The sequence below is a fragment of the Acanthopagrus latus genome, chromosome 7, assembly GCF_904848185.1.
Source record: "Acanthopagrus latus isolate v.2019 chromosome 7, fAcaLat1.1, whole genome shotgun sequence".
In the NCBI taxonomy this organism is placed as follows: Eukaryota; Metazoa; Chordata; class Actinopteri; order Spariformes; family Sparidae; genus Acanthopagrus; species Acanthopagrus latus.
In genome coordinates this window covers 10,656,758-10,672,837 of record NC_051045.1, presented here as the reverse complement: position 1 = coordinate 10,672,837, position 16,080 = coordinate 10,656,758, and the positions used below count along the sequence as shown (strand labels likewise).

The window sequence follows — 16,080 nt, the reverse complement described above, 5'->3', positions numbered from 1 at the left end:
GAGAGAGCAAGAGATGAAAACACATTTTAAAAAATTAGGTTGTTTAAGTGTCCAAAAGACGAATGAAGGAACAGTTCGACATTCAGGGAAATATGCTCATTAATTTTCTTGCAGTAAGATGAAGGTGGAAACGTGAGCTGGAGAGAGGAGTTTGAAAATTTACTATGAGGAACAGCCAGCAAGAATTTATTTCCAAAGCCATGACTGAATATTTAAGTGATTTTGATAATCTAGATGAGGCAACAACTTTGAGAGATTTCCTTAAACAAGACTTGTGTTTCTTGTTTCAAAAAATGAGTCTTTCTCTAGGAATCAGTTCCGTAATGCACTCAGAAACAAACACTTCTAGAGGACGCCCCATTAAGAGTGTCAGTACAGCCAGGAAGCTGAGATGGATCTAGTAACAAAACCTTACTTTCAGCACCCTTTTATTTCCTAAAATGTCAAACTCGACACAGCATGTGAAGTCACAGACACATGAGAAAGGACGCTGTGTGCGCTTCTTACCGACGCCAGCTTGTCGAAACGGGCAAAGAGTTCATTGAGCGTCATGACCAGCTCCTGAGCTGTGCACTGAGAGGCCAGGCTGGTGAAACCCTCGATGTCTGCAAACAGAATACTGAGGACGAGATCAAGAGGTGGAAGAGCAGAAAGAAAAAAACATAGTTTTAGCATTAGTAACTGTGCAGTTCTATGATATCTACATGGCAGTTGTATGATAGTGCTGCATGTTGCTATCAGGGCTGCTGACCTTGAGAGAGGCAGGAAGTCTGACCTTAAAGTCTTCTGAAGGAGATCTGTGCCAGTGTGAAGTGTGTGTGTGTGTGTGTGTGTGTGTGTGTGTGTGTGTGTGTGTGTGTGTGAGAGAGAGGTGGGAGTGAGAGGCTGTGCAGTGTGTTTGCTCAGTGCTGTAATTGAATGTGTGCTGAAGCTCTCCATCTTTGGGGATTATCTTATCTTGGCTGCTGGTGATTAAGTATTCCCTCACTAGTGTTAATTAGCCTCCACTCTGCCAAACCACTCTACCCTCTTCTGACTCTGTGAGCACGCTTGTATATCAGTGTGCATGTGTGAGTGTATGTGGGCACGAGTGTGTGTGAATCACTCTCAGGACAAACGATGGACAATGTTTGTTTTGTGTCGGGTTTTTTGACATTTTCATTTGTTTTTTGATGTTTTGAGGATGACGATACATCACACGAGATCATATCACAAAAAAAAAACAAAAACGATAAAGTAAAATTTGAAACAATGATTAAACTATAAATCACAGCACTAACCTGACATTGTCATGTTTCTGGATATAGATCTTATGGAACATCATGTCTTCCTTCTTGGCATTGATGTCGGCCTTCATCTCCATTGCAACGTGCCTTGGCAACACTGAGAGCAAGAGACGCTCCTGGAAAAGACACAACAAAGACACAAAATGCAGACTGTTTCACACTTAATGTTCGCTGGTCTCTATGTCAATGTTTTGGGTTTTTTTTTCTTTATTGGCTTTTGGTTAGATGCCCGAAATTAGGTCTGTGTTTAAAGGGGCAATTTATAGAAAAAAACTCAAACTCAGAATTTTAATATTTACGTTATTAATGTAAAATGTAAATGTAATGTAAAATACAAGCTGAGAAATATTTATTTTTTCTAGAAATACAGTATGAACTTGTGTTGTCCTGTATAAAAAATTTTTTCAGTCCGTTCATTCAGTAATGAAATTAAAAACGGTTTGTTTAGGCATAATTAACTTTGTTTCACTCTCTCTGATTTAAAAGTTCTTTCTCAAAACTACATAGTACACCTTGAACACAAGCTCAAGAGATTTTCACGTTTTGTTTGACGACAGTGTTTCTCAAATTTTTTTCTCCCCATCAGCAATTAGTGCTGCTGTTAGTCCTTTTTTTTTAAATTTCACATTGTTATAACTTATTTTTGTTTGTTTCAGTGTTTCTTTGTCATTAGTTCCTCTTTTCTTCTGAAACTTTTTACCCCATTTGGCACCTCAGAAAATATTAGGCTTTCAAAGCAACTTCATTTTGACTGACATGAAAATACAGTAGGGTAGATAAACTCTACTCAGCGTACTATGTTGTGCCATTTGCTGCTATTGTTAGCAGTGTTACTGTTGGAAGGGTCTTGCTCAGTTCATTGTGGTCAACTTCAATTTCAACCGAGCTGCTTGAAATACCTTTGAACATTTCATTTCACCTTTGTTTACTATCTTGCCATCATAGTTTGAGTTTAGCTAATAACACAGCATGGATGATGTGTGCAACCGTGACGTGCAAACAAAAATATTACAGGACAGAAAAAATTTAGTCAAAATTAAATTTCAGTTTGCGTGTTATTATCAAACATTCTACAGTATTTTAATAGTATTGTACTGTATGTTTTTAAATGAACATGAATCATTTTCAAATAACATTTTCGGGATTCCTCCACATAAAGTCCTCCACTGCTAAAGTGAATTTGGGTTTGAGAACAGCTGTCCCACGATGTAAAATAGGTCAGTAAATGGTAAGCTAGCTCATTCATCAACTCACCTCCTCACTCCCTTCTCAACAATAATTAGGACAATGTTTAGTTTTAGTCAAAAGTTAAGCGTAAGTGTGGTTATTATTTTTCTCATTGTCACAAATACCAATGAAATGCTCCAACAAGTATTGTCTCTGTATCCAGAACCTCATTTATCTTAATCTGTGACATAGAGCTCCATTGTTGTCCAAAAGCTAATATTAAACACACATCAGTGAGCCACAATGTTGTGTCGTGAACAGGAGTATGGTCGATCCAATATACACAATCCGGCTGCCACTAATTCAAACTCAAATTTACACCAAATTAATTTAAAGGTGAAAATACTGTCCAGCAAATAAACCATTTAGTTCTGTGAGAGACATTTACTGAGCCTTTCAAATAGAACTACATATACATGACCCAGCTTCAAAGACACACACCTCCAGTAGGAACAAATGTACTTCAGTCGCAGCCTGACAGGGGAGTGTGTGAGTATGGAAGTGGTGTATAAGGAATTAGCAGCACTTTAAAACAAACTTGGACAAGCTGAATAAGTGTATGCACTTCAAGTTCTTCATGTTTCATTTCTTAGAAAAGAAAAGTTTCAGGGCCAGACAAAAAAGGCAAAGCACTATGTTGACACAGGCCTTAAGTCCTGTGAATAAGGAATTTTCCAAAAACAAATGCTGCTGTCTTATATTCTGACTGATGCCATCGTATATACATATGGGCTCATGTGTACCTGTTGCTGATTCTCCCTCTGCAGATGTAGTCTGGCCTGGATGTATCCTCTGGTCTCCTGGAAGGCTTGTCTCTGGGAAACCTCAGCGGGGTAGTGGGTACAGATTCCAATGATGTTAGTGCACAGGAAAATCAGGACATTAGCACTCACCTGGAGAAAAGAGAGGAGGGAGAAGCTCTGTTTGATTCAAACATTGGCTGAACTTTCTCATCAAACTCGTCAAATGTTTGAATGTTGCTGTTGCTGCTTCCAGGAAAAAATGGTTTCATGAAGCAAAACGTGAGACACATTTCTAATGTGTAAATACATGATAACTTTGGAGACTGACTGACATCTCAAGTGCTCGAATTTACAGGAAAATTCATATAACATAAACAGACATAAAAAACATGAACTGGTGAAAGGCTTTTATTGCACTTTCTAAGGGTTAAATTATGATACTAGAGGCATCTGTTTACCTCTTTTCTAAAACATTTCTGTTTCCTTTCTCACACTCAAAGCATACAGTTTGTGCATTATGGCCCCTGTGTGGTTTTGGGCAATCTGAGACGAAAGTAATGAGAAGAATGTGATAAAATCTTTGGTCGTCAGTCCAATTCTGGTCCGAGATCACACTTTGAGACACATCTACCGAAAAACAATTTAGAGCTTTGGCGACCAAGGAAAATAAGGACACAAACCCACACACAAACCAAAACGTTTTGTTTTTTTTGTTTTTTTAAAGCGCAGCGGGATAACATGAGCCGATGATGTGTCTCTGCTCTCATGTACTTTTTTATATTGACACAGGAGTGCTTCGATTCACCACACAGTCAGCACATAATCTGACATAAATCGACATTTAAACACTCTATCGACAAGCAACTTTAGCCTTTCTGTGCAACACTAACTGAACATCGTGTCATATTAATGTAATTCAAAGAGTATTAAACTTAAATGTAGAGTCAGTAGGATTTGTCTGAGCTGTTCGTAAACACCTCAGAAAGACCTGAGCAGTTGATTATGGAGTCTCATTTGCTGGATATCAAATACAGACATTTTGGGTTGGTAAAGCATCTTGATTAAGAAATAAGTAATTCCAGGCAGAGGGTAGAATCCCTGCACCTTTTCTCCCCCTTCAAGTCTCCTTCTCTGTCTATTTCCATCTTGTTATGTAAATAAAACTTATTGATCATTCACCTCAAAGTCATTCAAACTAAAGTAACAATCCTTGGGTAAAAATGTAAGGATTAGAAAAGTACAGACTTCTGTGTCAAAATGTAGGAAGTTAAAGTAAAAAAAAGCACAGATACCTAAAAAATATACTTAAGTACAGTAACGGAGTATTTGTTGCATTTCACTTCAGCCTTTAAAAATGTTGAGGAAGAGAAAGGTCTGCATGTATCTTTACATATATACATATCTGATGTTAATATAGTGCACATGGTACAGGAAAGGTGAGCAAGATGATAAATATAGAACACTTGTTACAAAAACATCTTGCTTACTGTTATAATATTAGGAGAAGAGCATGAGTGACTGGAAATACAGAAGGTGGTTACCAAGGAATTATAGGAAAAGCAATGGGGGGTAAAGGTGCCTTAAGGTGACATAGTTTATGAAGTATCACAGACACAGGAATAGAAACAGATGGGTAATGGACAGAGGAGCTGAAAAGAAAGTAAATAAGGGGCGGGGGTAAAAAATAGAACAGGGACAACAGAGATAAAATGGAAGACTGACAGATGTTGAGGAGAGGAAGGAAATGAGTGGTAAGGAGCAGGACGAGGAAGGAAAAGACAATGCGGGGATGACGAGAGGGACAGAGAGAGAGAGAGAAACAGAGAGAGAAACAGAGAGAGAGAGAGAGCGAGAGAGGGCAGGACAAATATGGGCCACAGTGACATTAGGCAGATGGCTCTGAGCGCTCAGCTCTGTTTACATTACTCTCACTGATCAGGCAAAAAACAGCCAGGAGACCAGAGTGAGCTCTGCAGCACAATGGTCATGAGCAGGTGAACGCCTCCCGTCAGTCTGTGAATATGTGTTCTCTCCGCACATGCAGTGAGCTTCAGCTACTCTTAAGTATTTATCGTTCCAGATTCACTCTGCATTCGTATCATGCTACATGTGTCTGAGCTCACAAGCTCAAGCTAATTGCTTGCTTTTCTCAAGAGGGCAAGGGCTAGTGGGTTTACAGAGTACACAGTAAGGTCCTGTGTTTACGCAACAGCACTCTACCTCTTTAGGGGCTCTACTCTGCAGCCTTTACCTGCTACCTGTGCTGTACACACTCCCAGTGCCAGGCCGCTGCACCTGTCCTCTGCTCAACAACACGCTCGTTTATCCAAACTCATCACTCAGACCGGCCTTTCCTGTGCTGGTTTGGTGTAATCGTACCACTTTGCATTGTAATCGTCATTGCTCACTGACGGTAGGTAGGGTTCATGACTGAGTTACCAATATGATTACGGCCTGCTAAAAGGGTTACGCTCGGTTTATGAAGACTAAAATAAAACAGGAAGTGAACATCACGTCACTGGAAAAATCACATAGTTGTTTTGTTTTTTGCCATAAAAGCAGTCGTCATTTCCCCCTGGGGGTGACATGATGGAAGCAGCCAGCCAGTCTGTGGAGAGGACCTCAGCTTATTAATCCCTGGATATCAAAATGGCATTATGTAAGAGCTGCACTGATCTAGACAGGACAGGCAAAACAGCACTAATACTGGCGATTCAGCACAACATACAGTAGATTTAAAATGTATTTTGCCACAAAAAGCCTCCAAACAGCTCAGGGCGGATATGCAGGCTTAATCAATAAATGATGATGGCTCTGAGGACACACTTCTGAATAAATCACCACCTCTATACTAACAGGTAAGTCTGTTGCATACCTAAAATGCCTCCATAGTGAGGTTAAAACCTGTGGTTAAATTCCCTCCAACATAGTACATTTCAATGTTGCAACCCTGGTTGGTCCTCAACAGGTAATTCTTAAAAAACTCACATGACAGTTGAGGCTGATGGGAATGTCATTAGTTTTTCAAGCATTTGGTCATAAACTAAAGCGTGATGGTGCTAAAAGAAGTCAGAGGATCAATAGATTATAGTGATTCATCCAGATGGGGACCATGAATGTCTGTACAGTATTTCATGGTAATCGGCCAAAAAGTTGAGCTATTTCATTCTGGTGGACCAACAAGTCTACTGATTGCGTTCCTAGAGTCATGCTGTTTAAGCAGGGAAGACAGATGCCGAAATATAAAAGTGGCAAACACTACAATAACATCCACCTGTCCATCATTAGTGTTGCCCCAGCAGCAACACAACGCTGCTCTAAACTTAATGAATCTACTCTGAAGCTACTGTCTCTGTGTTGGACGAGCAGGAGAGGATGAGAGGGGGAGCTAATGGAACATTCAGAAACTTTATTTATAATTTTTCTCCGCCTTTGTGATGGATTTAGCACAGCAGTCATTTACTTAAGCAGGAAGTCTGTGGTCCTGACAGTGAGTCTATAAACATTGACTTTTAAGGCCATCAGGCACCATTTCAGACTGGAGAAGAGTGTTGTGGAAGAGAGAGCAATGTGGGAGAATACGGAGCATCCTACAAGAGGGACGCAAATGCAGTGTACCAGGTCAAATTATGTTTTGTGATGTTGTTGCTCGGAGACTTTGGGGAAAAGACAAGAAAAATACACAGATGAGATAAGTTATGATGTAAAAACATGTTAAACAAAGTTATTTTTGAACCTGTCCCAAGTATTTTTGATGCATTCACCTAAAAAAACAGAGAGAGAAAACTGTACAGACACAGAAACTGTCACTGTTTCGTAAGTTGAAATGATGATCCTGGAACAAGATTAATTATGATGTTCTAGGATCAACACTGCTATGCTGCCTACTCAGCACCACATGGCAGACGGACAGAGTTAGCGATTAATGAACACAGTGGAGCATCTAGCTGCTATACAGGCAGATATTTCAAGGAGAAGGATGAAAAACAGAGCTCAAACAATATTGGATTTAAATGAATGAAAAGCCAGAAACCTAAAATAAAAGGCGTTTTGTTCTGTAACGGATGTGTCAATACACAACTGTTTGCTAACAGTAAACCATCTGAAAAGTTGGTCAAATGTAAGCAACAAAATCTATTATTACATGTGTAGAGATGCACAATATATATAACATAAACAGTATATATAAATTATTGGCCCAATAATGGGACATTAGTATTATAGATTATCAGCTTCTAATGAAATTATAGGTGATTAACAGAGATGATTATACAAAGCAAGGCAGGAGAAGAAGAAGAAGAAGACAATATCTTTATCAAAAAAATCAGCTTTTGCGATTTGAATATTGCATAAAAAGAAAGCTAGTCTGTCTGTGCAAGGAAGTAACCAAACAATCCAAAGCAGACAGTCAGATGTGACTAATAGTCAGTACTCACAAGCCAATTCCATTTCAAACCAAACAATCTTAATCAAACTGTCTGAGGTTTCCGTACAGTGCAGAATTTTAGCCAGCTGTCTCTTTTCTTTTTTCTCAGCATTTTTGCATGGCACAATACTCGGCCATCACCTGACACTGATCACAGGAAGGTGTATTTATGTCTCTGTGCGTGCATGTGCATGCAAATGCACAAAATGAGCAGGCCAGGTAGGATTTTCCCCAGGAACCTGACACTACACCTGTATAAGTAATTGACAGAATGTAAAGTTCGGTGAATGGAAAACAGAATGACCAAGGGCATGTAATCTACACTTTAAACCCCTTTAGTTTAGCTGTATGACAGAAAAAAAATCAACTGGATACATTTTCCCCAGACAGACTTTTCTTATGGTCAGTCAGTCAGATTAAATGTTGCTGATATGCAAAAACATGCTTTGTTGTAACATGCATGCAGGTATTATGTTCACTTTCCCGACTTAATATTGCCGTCAGAGAGCTCATTTTGAAGCCAGCAGTCATTATACACCTCTTATGCGTGGAAGATGGAGATGTGATGATGGGGGTGATTTTATATATAACTCAGTGTTATTGAAAAGACTCTCTCTCTCTGTGTTTGTATGTGAGTGTGTGTGTGTGTGTGCATGTGTGTGTGTGAGTGTGCGTGCTTCTTTCTCAGTCTTGTGAAAGGTTCTGCTTAGTGTTGTACCGAGATTCACACCCACGGAGACTGTGAATTATCAGAGATGGCAGCGCAGCTTTCACTTAGCAACTATCACCCACATTCCTCAGCCTCCCTCCAAAGACCTGCAGTCCCCCACCCAGGTTCAAGGAAGGTGCAGCGTGGGGACCAGCTGACGGGTGGGCAGATGAGTTTGTCTTATAGGCTTGTTACACTGACATACCACTGTCAGAACATACTGTATTCGCAGCATGTTCTGGCTCTTGCCAACTAATTGTTCGCACTATCATTAATTCTATTTTCTTATTTCATACGTTAATTTTTAGCTATGTAAAATGTCACAAGACTCCGTCTATTAGCTACTGTTGTGTAGTTACAACACAACACAAAACAAAAGACCGCATGTCTCAGGTTAAAAGTCAGGATCCTCACAAGTTGAAAAGCTTACGAGGGCGAGAACTAACCAGCAGCACCTTCTCAGTTATTGCTGGACTTTAAACTTCCCCAAACCCACTGTTATTAGCTTTGATAGCCTCCAGGAGCAGCTGCTTCCACACAGTGGATGTGCTTGTAATAAGGAAGGACGCAATAAACTGTGGTGAGTTAATGATATGTTAACTCTTGTTCTGGAAGTAGCACTACAGAGTGTAAAATAAATAGTGGACAGAACCACTGTGACGTCACCAATTGGTTTATGGACTATAGTTTTGAATACCCATCACAGCCGTCACCATCTTGGTTCTTTAAAGCTAAAAGTGACTGAAATTAAGACGATGGGGGGATCTGACTGAGGACCTGAGTAGTAATGCCCTGTTTTAACCAGGGACTTGATCCACATAACATGCAGAATCAGAGTAGGCCACTCTGCTGGGAGGAGGCTGGATGGGAGATGAATAGGAGTTGGACGGCAGTGAAGGAAAAGTGGAGGTCCACGCGTTATTGATTTGAGTCTGAGCGCCGCCCTCCAGTGGTTGTATTGCTTAACATTCATGTCAACGTGAAGGCTGCATGGTCGTATGAGGGCAGTGACGGTTACATCGAAGCATAAATGAGCCTTTATTCTATAAGTAGCACTTGAATACTACTATCACCCACATGTGCACCGCCTCAACAAGAGGAAATAACTTGACATGTCTACTGTGCCTGGTTACGGTTGCTAAGCTATGACTTGGGGAGGGGGACCTGTCAATTAATCGACTAATCCTTTCAGCGCTGCTTAACTTCAAATGTCCCAGCCCACTGAGGTCTTTTAAATACACTGGGAACAATATTTCATGCTGACATGGAAAAAACCATTTAGCTGGACAATACGGTCCAGAAAACTACGTGAGGAACAAGACACTGAATTCATAAGACCTTTTCCCAGAGGGAGCAGTGACTGATGGGATATTTTTGTTGAACCGGGGCCAGCGAAAGTGCGAGTCAGAGCTCATCGGCCTTTGAGGAGCATCTGGAACTCCTTAGAGCATCTGTGTTAGATCAGGCTCTGTAAAACACACTCTAGCACCCCCCCCAAACACAATGACAGAGCTTTACTCGTGACAAACCGTAAGAGTCTCCCCGGTAGGTTTTGCCCCTTATCTTTCCTTGAGAGCGTTGGTTATTTATTTCCATATACTTTCATTTCATTTATTTTTTCCTGCCTCCCCCCCTGCTCTGCCTCGCACTCACTGTCACTCTCAGCCTTTGTGAAAGAGTCCGTGTGTATGTGTGCGGTGCCAGGCAGCTGCTGGGTTTGTGTACTCAGCCTGAGCCTCATGTCTACACACAGCTCGCACTGCCCTTATCTGAAATGACCAGAACCACATCAACAGATAAAGAGTCAGGCCCCGCCTGCTCACTCTGCTCCCTCACTGAGGTCCATACACTGTCTGGAGGTGTGCGTCTAACTGAGACATGCTACACACAGACGTAATGTGTCTCACAGGGTAAAAACTTCACATGAAAATCAATCTTTTCAAAACATTTTAGAGCACAATCAATTGTCTAGTCTTCTCATGTCTGTAATTTGTGATGAACAGCAGAGCAGATTTTTTTTTTTCCCCTTTCTCAGGAAATCGTTTTCCAGGACATTTCCAGGACAACATCAATCAAACTGTTTAAAGGTATTCTTAGTTTCTAGAATCTGTCATCATGACTGACGTGAAGCTGTGTCACTTAAACCAAACAAGACTGCACCATTGTGACATGAAGGCAGAAAACGTAAGAATTTTGCTCCTATGTTCGAATTTACTAATTCTTCAGTTCCTTTAATTTCCATTTGTTCTAATTACAATTATATATTTCTCATTTTCAAAGGTGTATTCATCGCAGTGTAGACTTTTGGTTTATATTTTATTTACTCAGACAGTCTCTGGATTCCCAACACAGATCTTTATGTACACACATACCAAGGGAAGAAAAATACTGCGGAAACTGACTAGGATAAATATCATGGATATATGGATCAGACAAATATCCTTTTTCACAAGGAAAGACTTATCTATTTATAGTAAAGAAACAAAAAAAAAGACAAATTATACTGAAGGTTAACATGGAAATCTTTTCATAACATTGCTCAGATCCGATTGTTCCTGGTAATAAACACAGAGTTGTTTTGACTTAAAAGTCATTTACAGAAAATATAAACTGATTTCGGAGCCTTTCACTTAAAGTAGATCCAAAAATGATTTGCGTGAGATTTGTTCCAACAGTAGATGATAAAACATCTAGATTTTTCCCTCTAGTCAACTAACTCAGTCCAATTTATGACACAGTTTACTGTAGACTGCATTAGCGGCTTTAATCTTGTAATCTATGTAGGAAGTGGAGTATGTTTTTGTGTATTTAAGTGAAAATATACAAATCTAAACAAATGTGTGATGCATTACATAAACTACAAAAGAGCAGAATGTGGTTAGCTGATTAATCGGTGTTCTTTTAAAAACAGGAAATGATGCAAATGTGTGGCGATTGTTTCTGCTCCCCAAAGTGTATTCAGAAAGCCAGTCACAATACATTTCATTACAACAAACACTCAACCCAAAAAGCTCTTGCTCCTCTATCGCTGCTGCTATTTGTTTCTGGATAAGTGAGGAAACAATTTTTCTTATCTTTTAACATAAAAGTATGACGGATGGCACATACATTTCTATCAATAGTTCTGTTGGCTTTTCTGCAGTTCCTTCAGCCGCTTGAGAGATCTTTGAGTATTTTAGAGGCCCTGCACTGAAACACAAGACCAAACATGTTACATAAATAATGTACAGCCCAGTTGTGAACAGATCTGTACATACTGGCCATGTTCAAACTCCTTAAGCCTCATGTTTCTGCTAACATGGACGGGGACGTGCAAGGAAAACAATGAAAAACTACACACCACACACATTTCTGTTGGCAAACAGGCAGGTGTGACAACTGTGGAGAGAGTGTGACTATTAAAGTATTCTGGCATTCTGTTCTTATTTAAAGAACACAATCTGCAAAAAAAAAAAAAAAAGGAAGTTTGGGAGAATTAAAAACCTTCTCCACAATAATACCAAGTTTTCCGGAACGCTTGAGACCCCTGCAAGGACGCTAGGCTCTCCATTCTGCGGACAGACGGGTTCAAGTACAACTGCTGTGAGCCTGGATGAGTTGTGTCAATATTAGAGGAATGTTAAGGAGCTGTAATTAACACACACACAAAAAAAATATCCCTGGCAGAAAGAAAACTCATAAATAACAGAACCATACAAGGTCAGTCACTGAAGACAATCGAGCTTTCCTTAAAAAGCTATAAAAGAAAACACATCCTTCACTGTCTCGACGTTATTGGGGCCCCAAACATGCAGAGTCATAGCAAGCTGAGGAGAGATAAGCTTCCCTGAATCAGACAACGGGCGAACAACATCCTGTGCATCCCTGCCTCTCGACTCCCCACCACCTCCACTCATATGACCTCTTCTCTGTCATCGCCATGTTTAATTATGGACTGTCTCATTTCGACAGTAGGGGGGGAGGAAAACAAAGCGACAATCTGTCCGTGTAGCACATGCAGCAGAGTGTCTACAAAGATTGGACCCCTCCAACAACAACCGCCCCTCCAGCTTTCAGATTCTCAGAAGGAGAAGTGAACAGCAGAAATCAATTTTGACCTGATTTTTTTTTTCTCCTTCTTCTTTTTTATGTCTTTACTTGAAGCAACGGTTACCACACTGTACACCAGGCAAGCTGAACTGGGTCTCGGCAGCTTGAGTCGTAGTTGTTTCCATGGCAACCGCTGGACCGACTGAACACGAGCACTGAGGGAGACACTTAGCAATGCTGTTTATTCCCCATCATTCTCAGAAGTGATGCTAAACTGATTTTCCAGCGCTCTTATTGGTCTACAGACTGGCTGATTGGCGGCAGTGGTATGTGTGGCTGTGTGGAGTGTGTGTGTGTGTGTGTGTGTGTGTGTGTGTGTGTGTGTGTGTGTGTGTGTGTGTGTGTGTGTGTGTGCTTTTTAATGCTCATACAAGTAGAAACAGGCAACTACAAACAAGTGAAATGTATTTACAAAGAGAAACGATTACATAATGAGGGATCATGTCACATTCAGGTGCATCAGTGCTTGGATCTTTGATACACTGCAGCCTACAGTGGATTCTTTGAGTGAAGCTGTGGTGTGTGTGTGTGTGTGTGTGTGTGTGTGTGTGTGTGTGTGTGTGTGTGTGAGTGTGTGTGTGTGTGTGTGTGTGCACGTGTGTGTGTGTGTGTTGGATCCCATCAGTCAGCACCCATCCTGGTCGTGAGCAAAGCATACATGTGACAGGTATCCTCGTTAAAATGCTGCTGCCGCGTTAAACACACAAATTATTTATCAAGGAGGCTGTAGAAGGACTGCGTGGTGAGAATATCGGATTCTCCTCCGATCACACCGCCTCGCTGCCTCCTCCCTCGCTTATACAGGGGGTGTCTTATTCTATAGCTGTAGCTTCGCACAGGTGATTGTCACGAGCTGACACTTCCTCCGCTGGGATACGAGTCTTTCCATCTCAATGTGTGATGCACACAAGGTTATTACAGCGGCACTGGGAGCTGCTGTGAAACTGTGAACAGCTGATACAGCGTGAGATCTGACTAACATGCATTTATTCTCTGCCCAACATCCAGGAAATGTGAAAATTAAGTAAACAGCCACTTGGAAAGTTTGACGTGAGACCATAGTGGGCTTGCGGATAAATTCAGAGCAATATTACAAGAGCAGCATTTTATCATTTAAACTCTAATGCCTTATCTTATCAACTGAATTAAAAAAAACACACTTTAAGCACTTAGTGGGAGCTCAACAAGGAGACTACTGAAACATATCGACTGTCCCCTGACCTAAAGTCTGGGCATTTGATTTACCCTCTGTGCTGTTTAATGGGCTTTTAGGGGCTTAACCCACCATCTCTGCTGTGGTCAAAGATGCATTATGCTTCATTAAAATACAGAAAAAGATTAATAAACCATTTGAGTATCTGTGAATACACCGTATCCACCTCTACACCAGTGTAGTGTTTCAGGGTATGTGAACAAACCGCAGCCCCATGTGTATGCAGAGAAAATGGGGTTAGAGTGACCTGCCTGTTGCTCTGACGCAGGCTCTGATAAGACTGTTCCATGTGACGCAACAGTTAGCAGAAACGCCAAAGGCTGGGTATTTTTAGGAACCAGTCTTTGACCTCTCACAGCACTTGTGTCAACAACATCCACACAACGATGCTAAAGCCATTGTCGGGGAAGGGGGGGCCTAAAGCAAATAAAGCTGTGGTGAAGAATGTGTAACAATGAGAAGTTTCAGTGACAAAATCCAAACATTTCATTGACAAACCAGAGGAATGACGTGTCTACAACGTGCTTTTCGGTGCATTTTTCTGATTAAATCCCGGAGAGATGCACGTACTGTACATGTCAGTATTCACACTCAAACAGACACCCACACGTACAGGCGGGACAATGGTTTTGGGATGTTGCTTCCAAAAGAAAAACAAACAGCAGCGTTTCTGACAAACATTCAATGGAGACAAGAAGAAAAGGTGACAACCATAACAAAGCATGGGATGGTGTGTGCGTGTGTGTGTGTGTGTGTGTGTGTGTGTGTGTGAGCGTGTACGTGTGTGCGTGTACGTGTGTGCGTGTGTATTGATGGGTGGGACATGTGTATGGCTAATTGATTTCAGCTGAGGAGGATCACAGATGTGGCGCCACAAAAAACATAAGAAAGTGAAGCTCACATGTAACAAAACGTCTCGATTAAAAAACACTTTTATAATAACAAAAAAATCCTGCCATATATACTGTAGTTTATGGAGTGAGTGCGTATAATAAGAGACTCAAAGTGAAGAACGGACTCTTAGCTCTACTGTACGCAGCTGCAAAAACACACATACCGACCAACGCCAAGAGCAATACAGCTTAGGAAACAACCAGATGGACTGCATGTGTTTTGAAAGGTTTGAAGGGATTAAGGGCCATAAATTTCAAGACAGACTTCTCATATAGCAAACAGACACCATCAAGATGTCTGTGAGGGCCCCAGTTTCCTCTGGGCTTACATGAAAGATTGCGCTGGCCACGACAGAGAGTAAAAACAGGATAAATACCCTGAAATAATGCCATTACTCATGCTCACTGTCATACACAGACATACAGTAATCACATTCAACTGTTGTAATGAGATTTTTGTGATTATATTGTTGCATGTTTGGCCAAGAAATTATGATAATTGTTTGTTTTTCAGATAAATTAAACAAGCTATTTTTATTTTTTTACTACTGTTCTGTTTTCACTTAATGTTATGTTTTCTTTCTTTTCACGTTAATAAATAAATGTCTTGTCTAGCCTAAAAGTATGGTATTATACTGTAATGTGTGCATGTGTGTGTGTGTGTGTGTGTGTGTGTGTGTGTGTGTGAGAGAGAGAGAGAGAGAGAGAGAGCGAGAGAGAGCTTTTTCAAGCACGTTGTCAAACTTAGAATAGAATCAAAACACATTTTATTAAAAAGTAACTACAGTGAACTACAACTAAACTGAAGACTAGAACACAAGTGTAGATAATACAAGGGCCTTTCACCCTTTAAAGCCCCTGACAGTCTGGCTATACTTATTAAATAATATTATTATTTAATTATTAATTATTAACACTGAAAGACAAATATACTTATGACTTTATTACAGTCAGAACACTTGGATGAATACATTAAAAGTTTAACACAAACAAAGTGTTAAGCTACTGACTTACTGTTTACAGTGGTGGGTTGCAATGATGTGCCTAACCATTTAATTTAGGTGCACCACATAACACATTTGAATGTAAGTCCTTAATGCATTACGTTGAACAACCTGGAGCCCTGATATGTTTTAGAATGAAACAGAAACTAGAGCCATCCAGTAAATACTTCCTGTCCCAATATATTAACCGCCTGACTCCATTGTATTGACTCATTCTCAATTCACTGTTTGAATCTGCAGCAATGAAAAGAGGATCTACATTTGCATCTTTATCTTTATTATCTGATCCTGTACCCATCAACACCAACAGAAACCAAGTGTGGTTAATGAGTTATTGGAGAAAGAGGAAATACTTGCACACAAACGTGAAGCAGTGATTGATGATACTGTTTTACTGTGTCACATAGTACATGAATGACCTTAGGAATAAACAGCATTGCCGGGCTGTGGCTATCTCATGACATTCATTCAACTTAACGACTGCAAACAA

The 16,080-nt window shown here is 40.4% G+C and overlaps 1 protein-coding gene across 3 annotated transcripts in view; it reads right to left on the bottom strand.

Annotated features, from left to right (window-relative positions):
* The window catches only part of LOC119022541 (adenylate cyclase type 6-like), a 38,481-nt gene that overhangs the window by 10,908 nt on the left and 11,493 nt on the right, over positions 1–16,080 (bottom strand). For all 3 annotated transcript variants that reach the window (XM_037103510.1, XM_037103512.1, XM_037103511.1), the window contains 3 exons: positions 3,257–3,406; positions 1,281–1,402; positions 508–619 (listed from right to left, as the gene is read on the bottom strand). In XM_037103510.1, the coding sequence (XP_036959405.1) occupies positions 508–619; positions 1,281–1,402; positions 3,257–3,406 (384 nt within the window). The remainder of the gene's footprint in view (positions 1–507; positions 620–1,280; positions 1,403–3,256; positions 3,407–16,080) is intronic.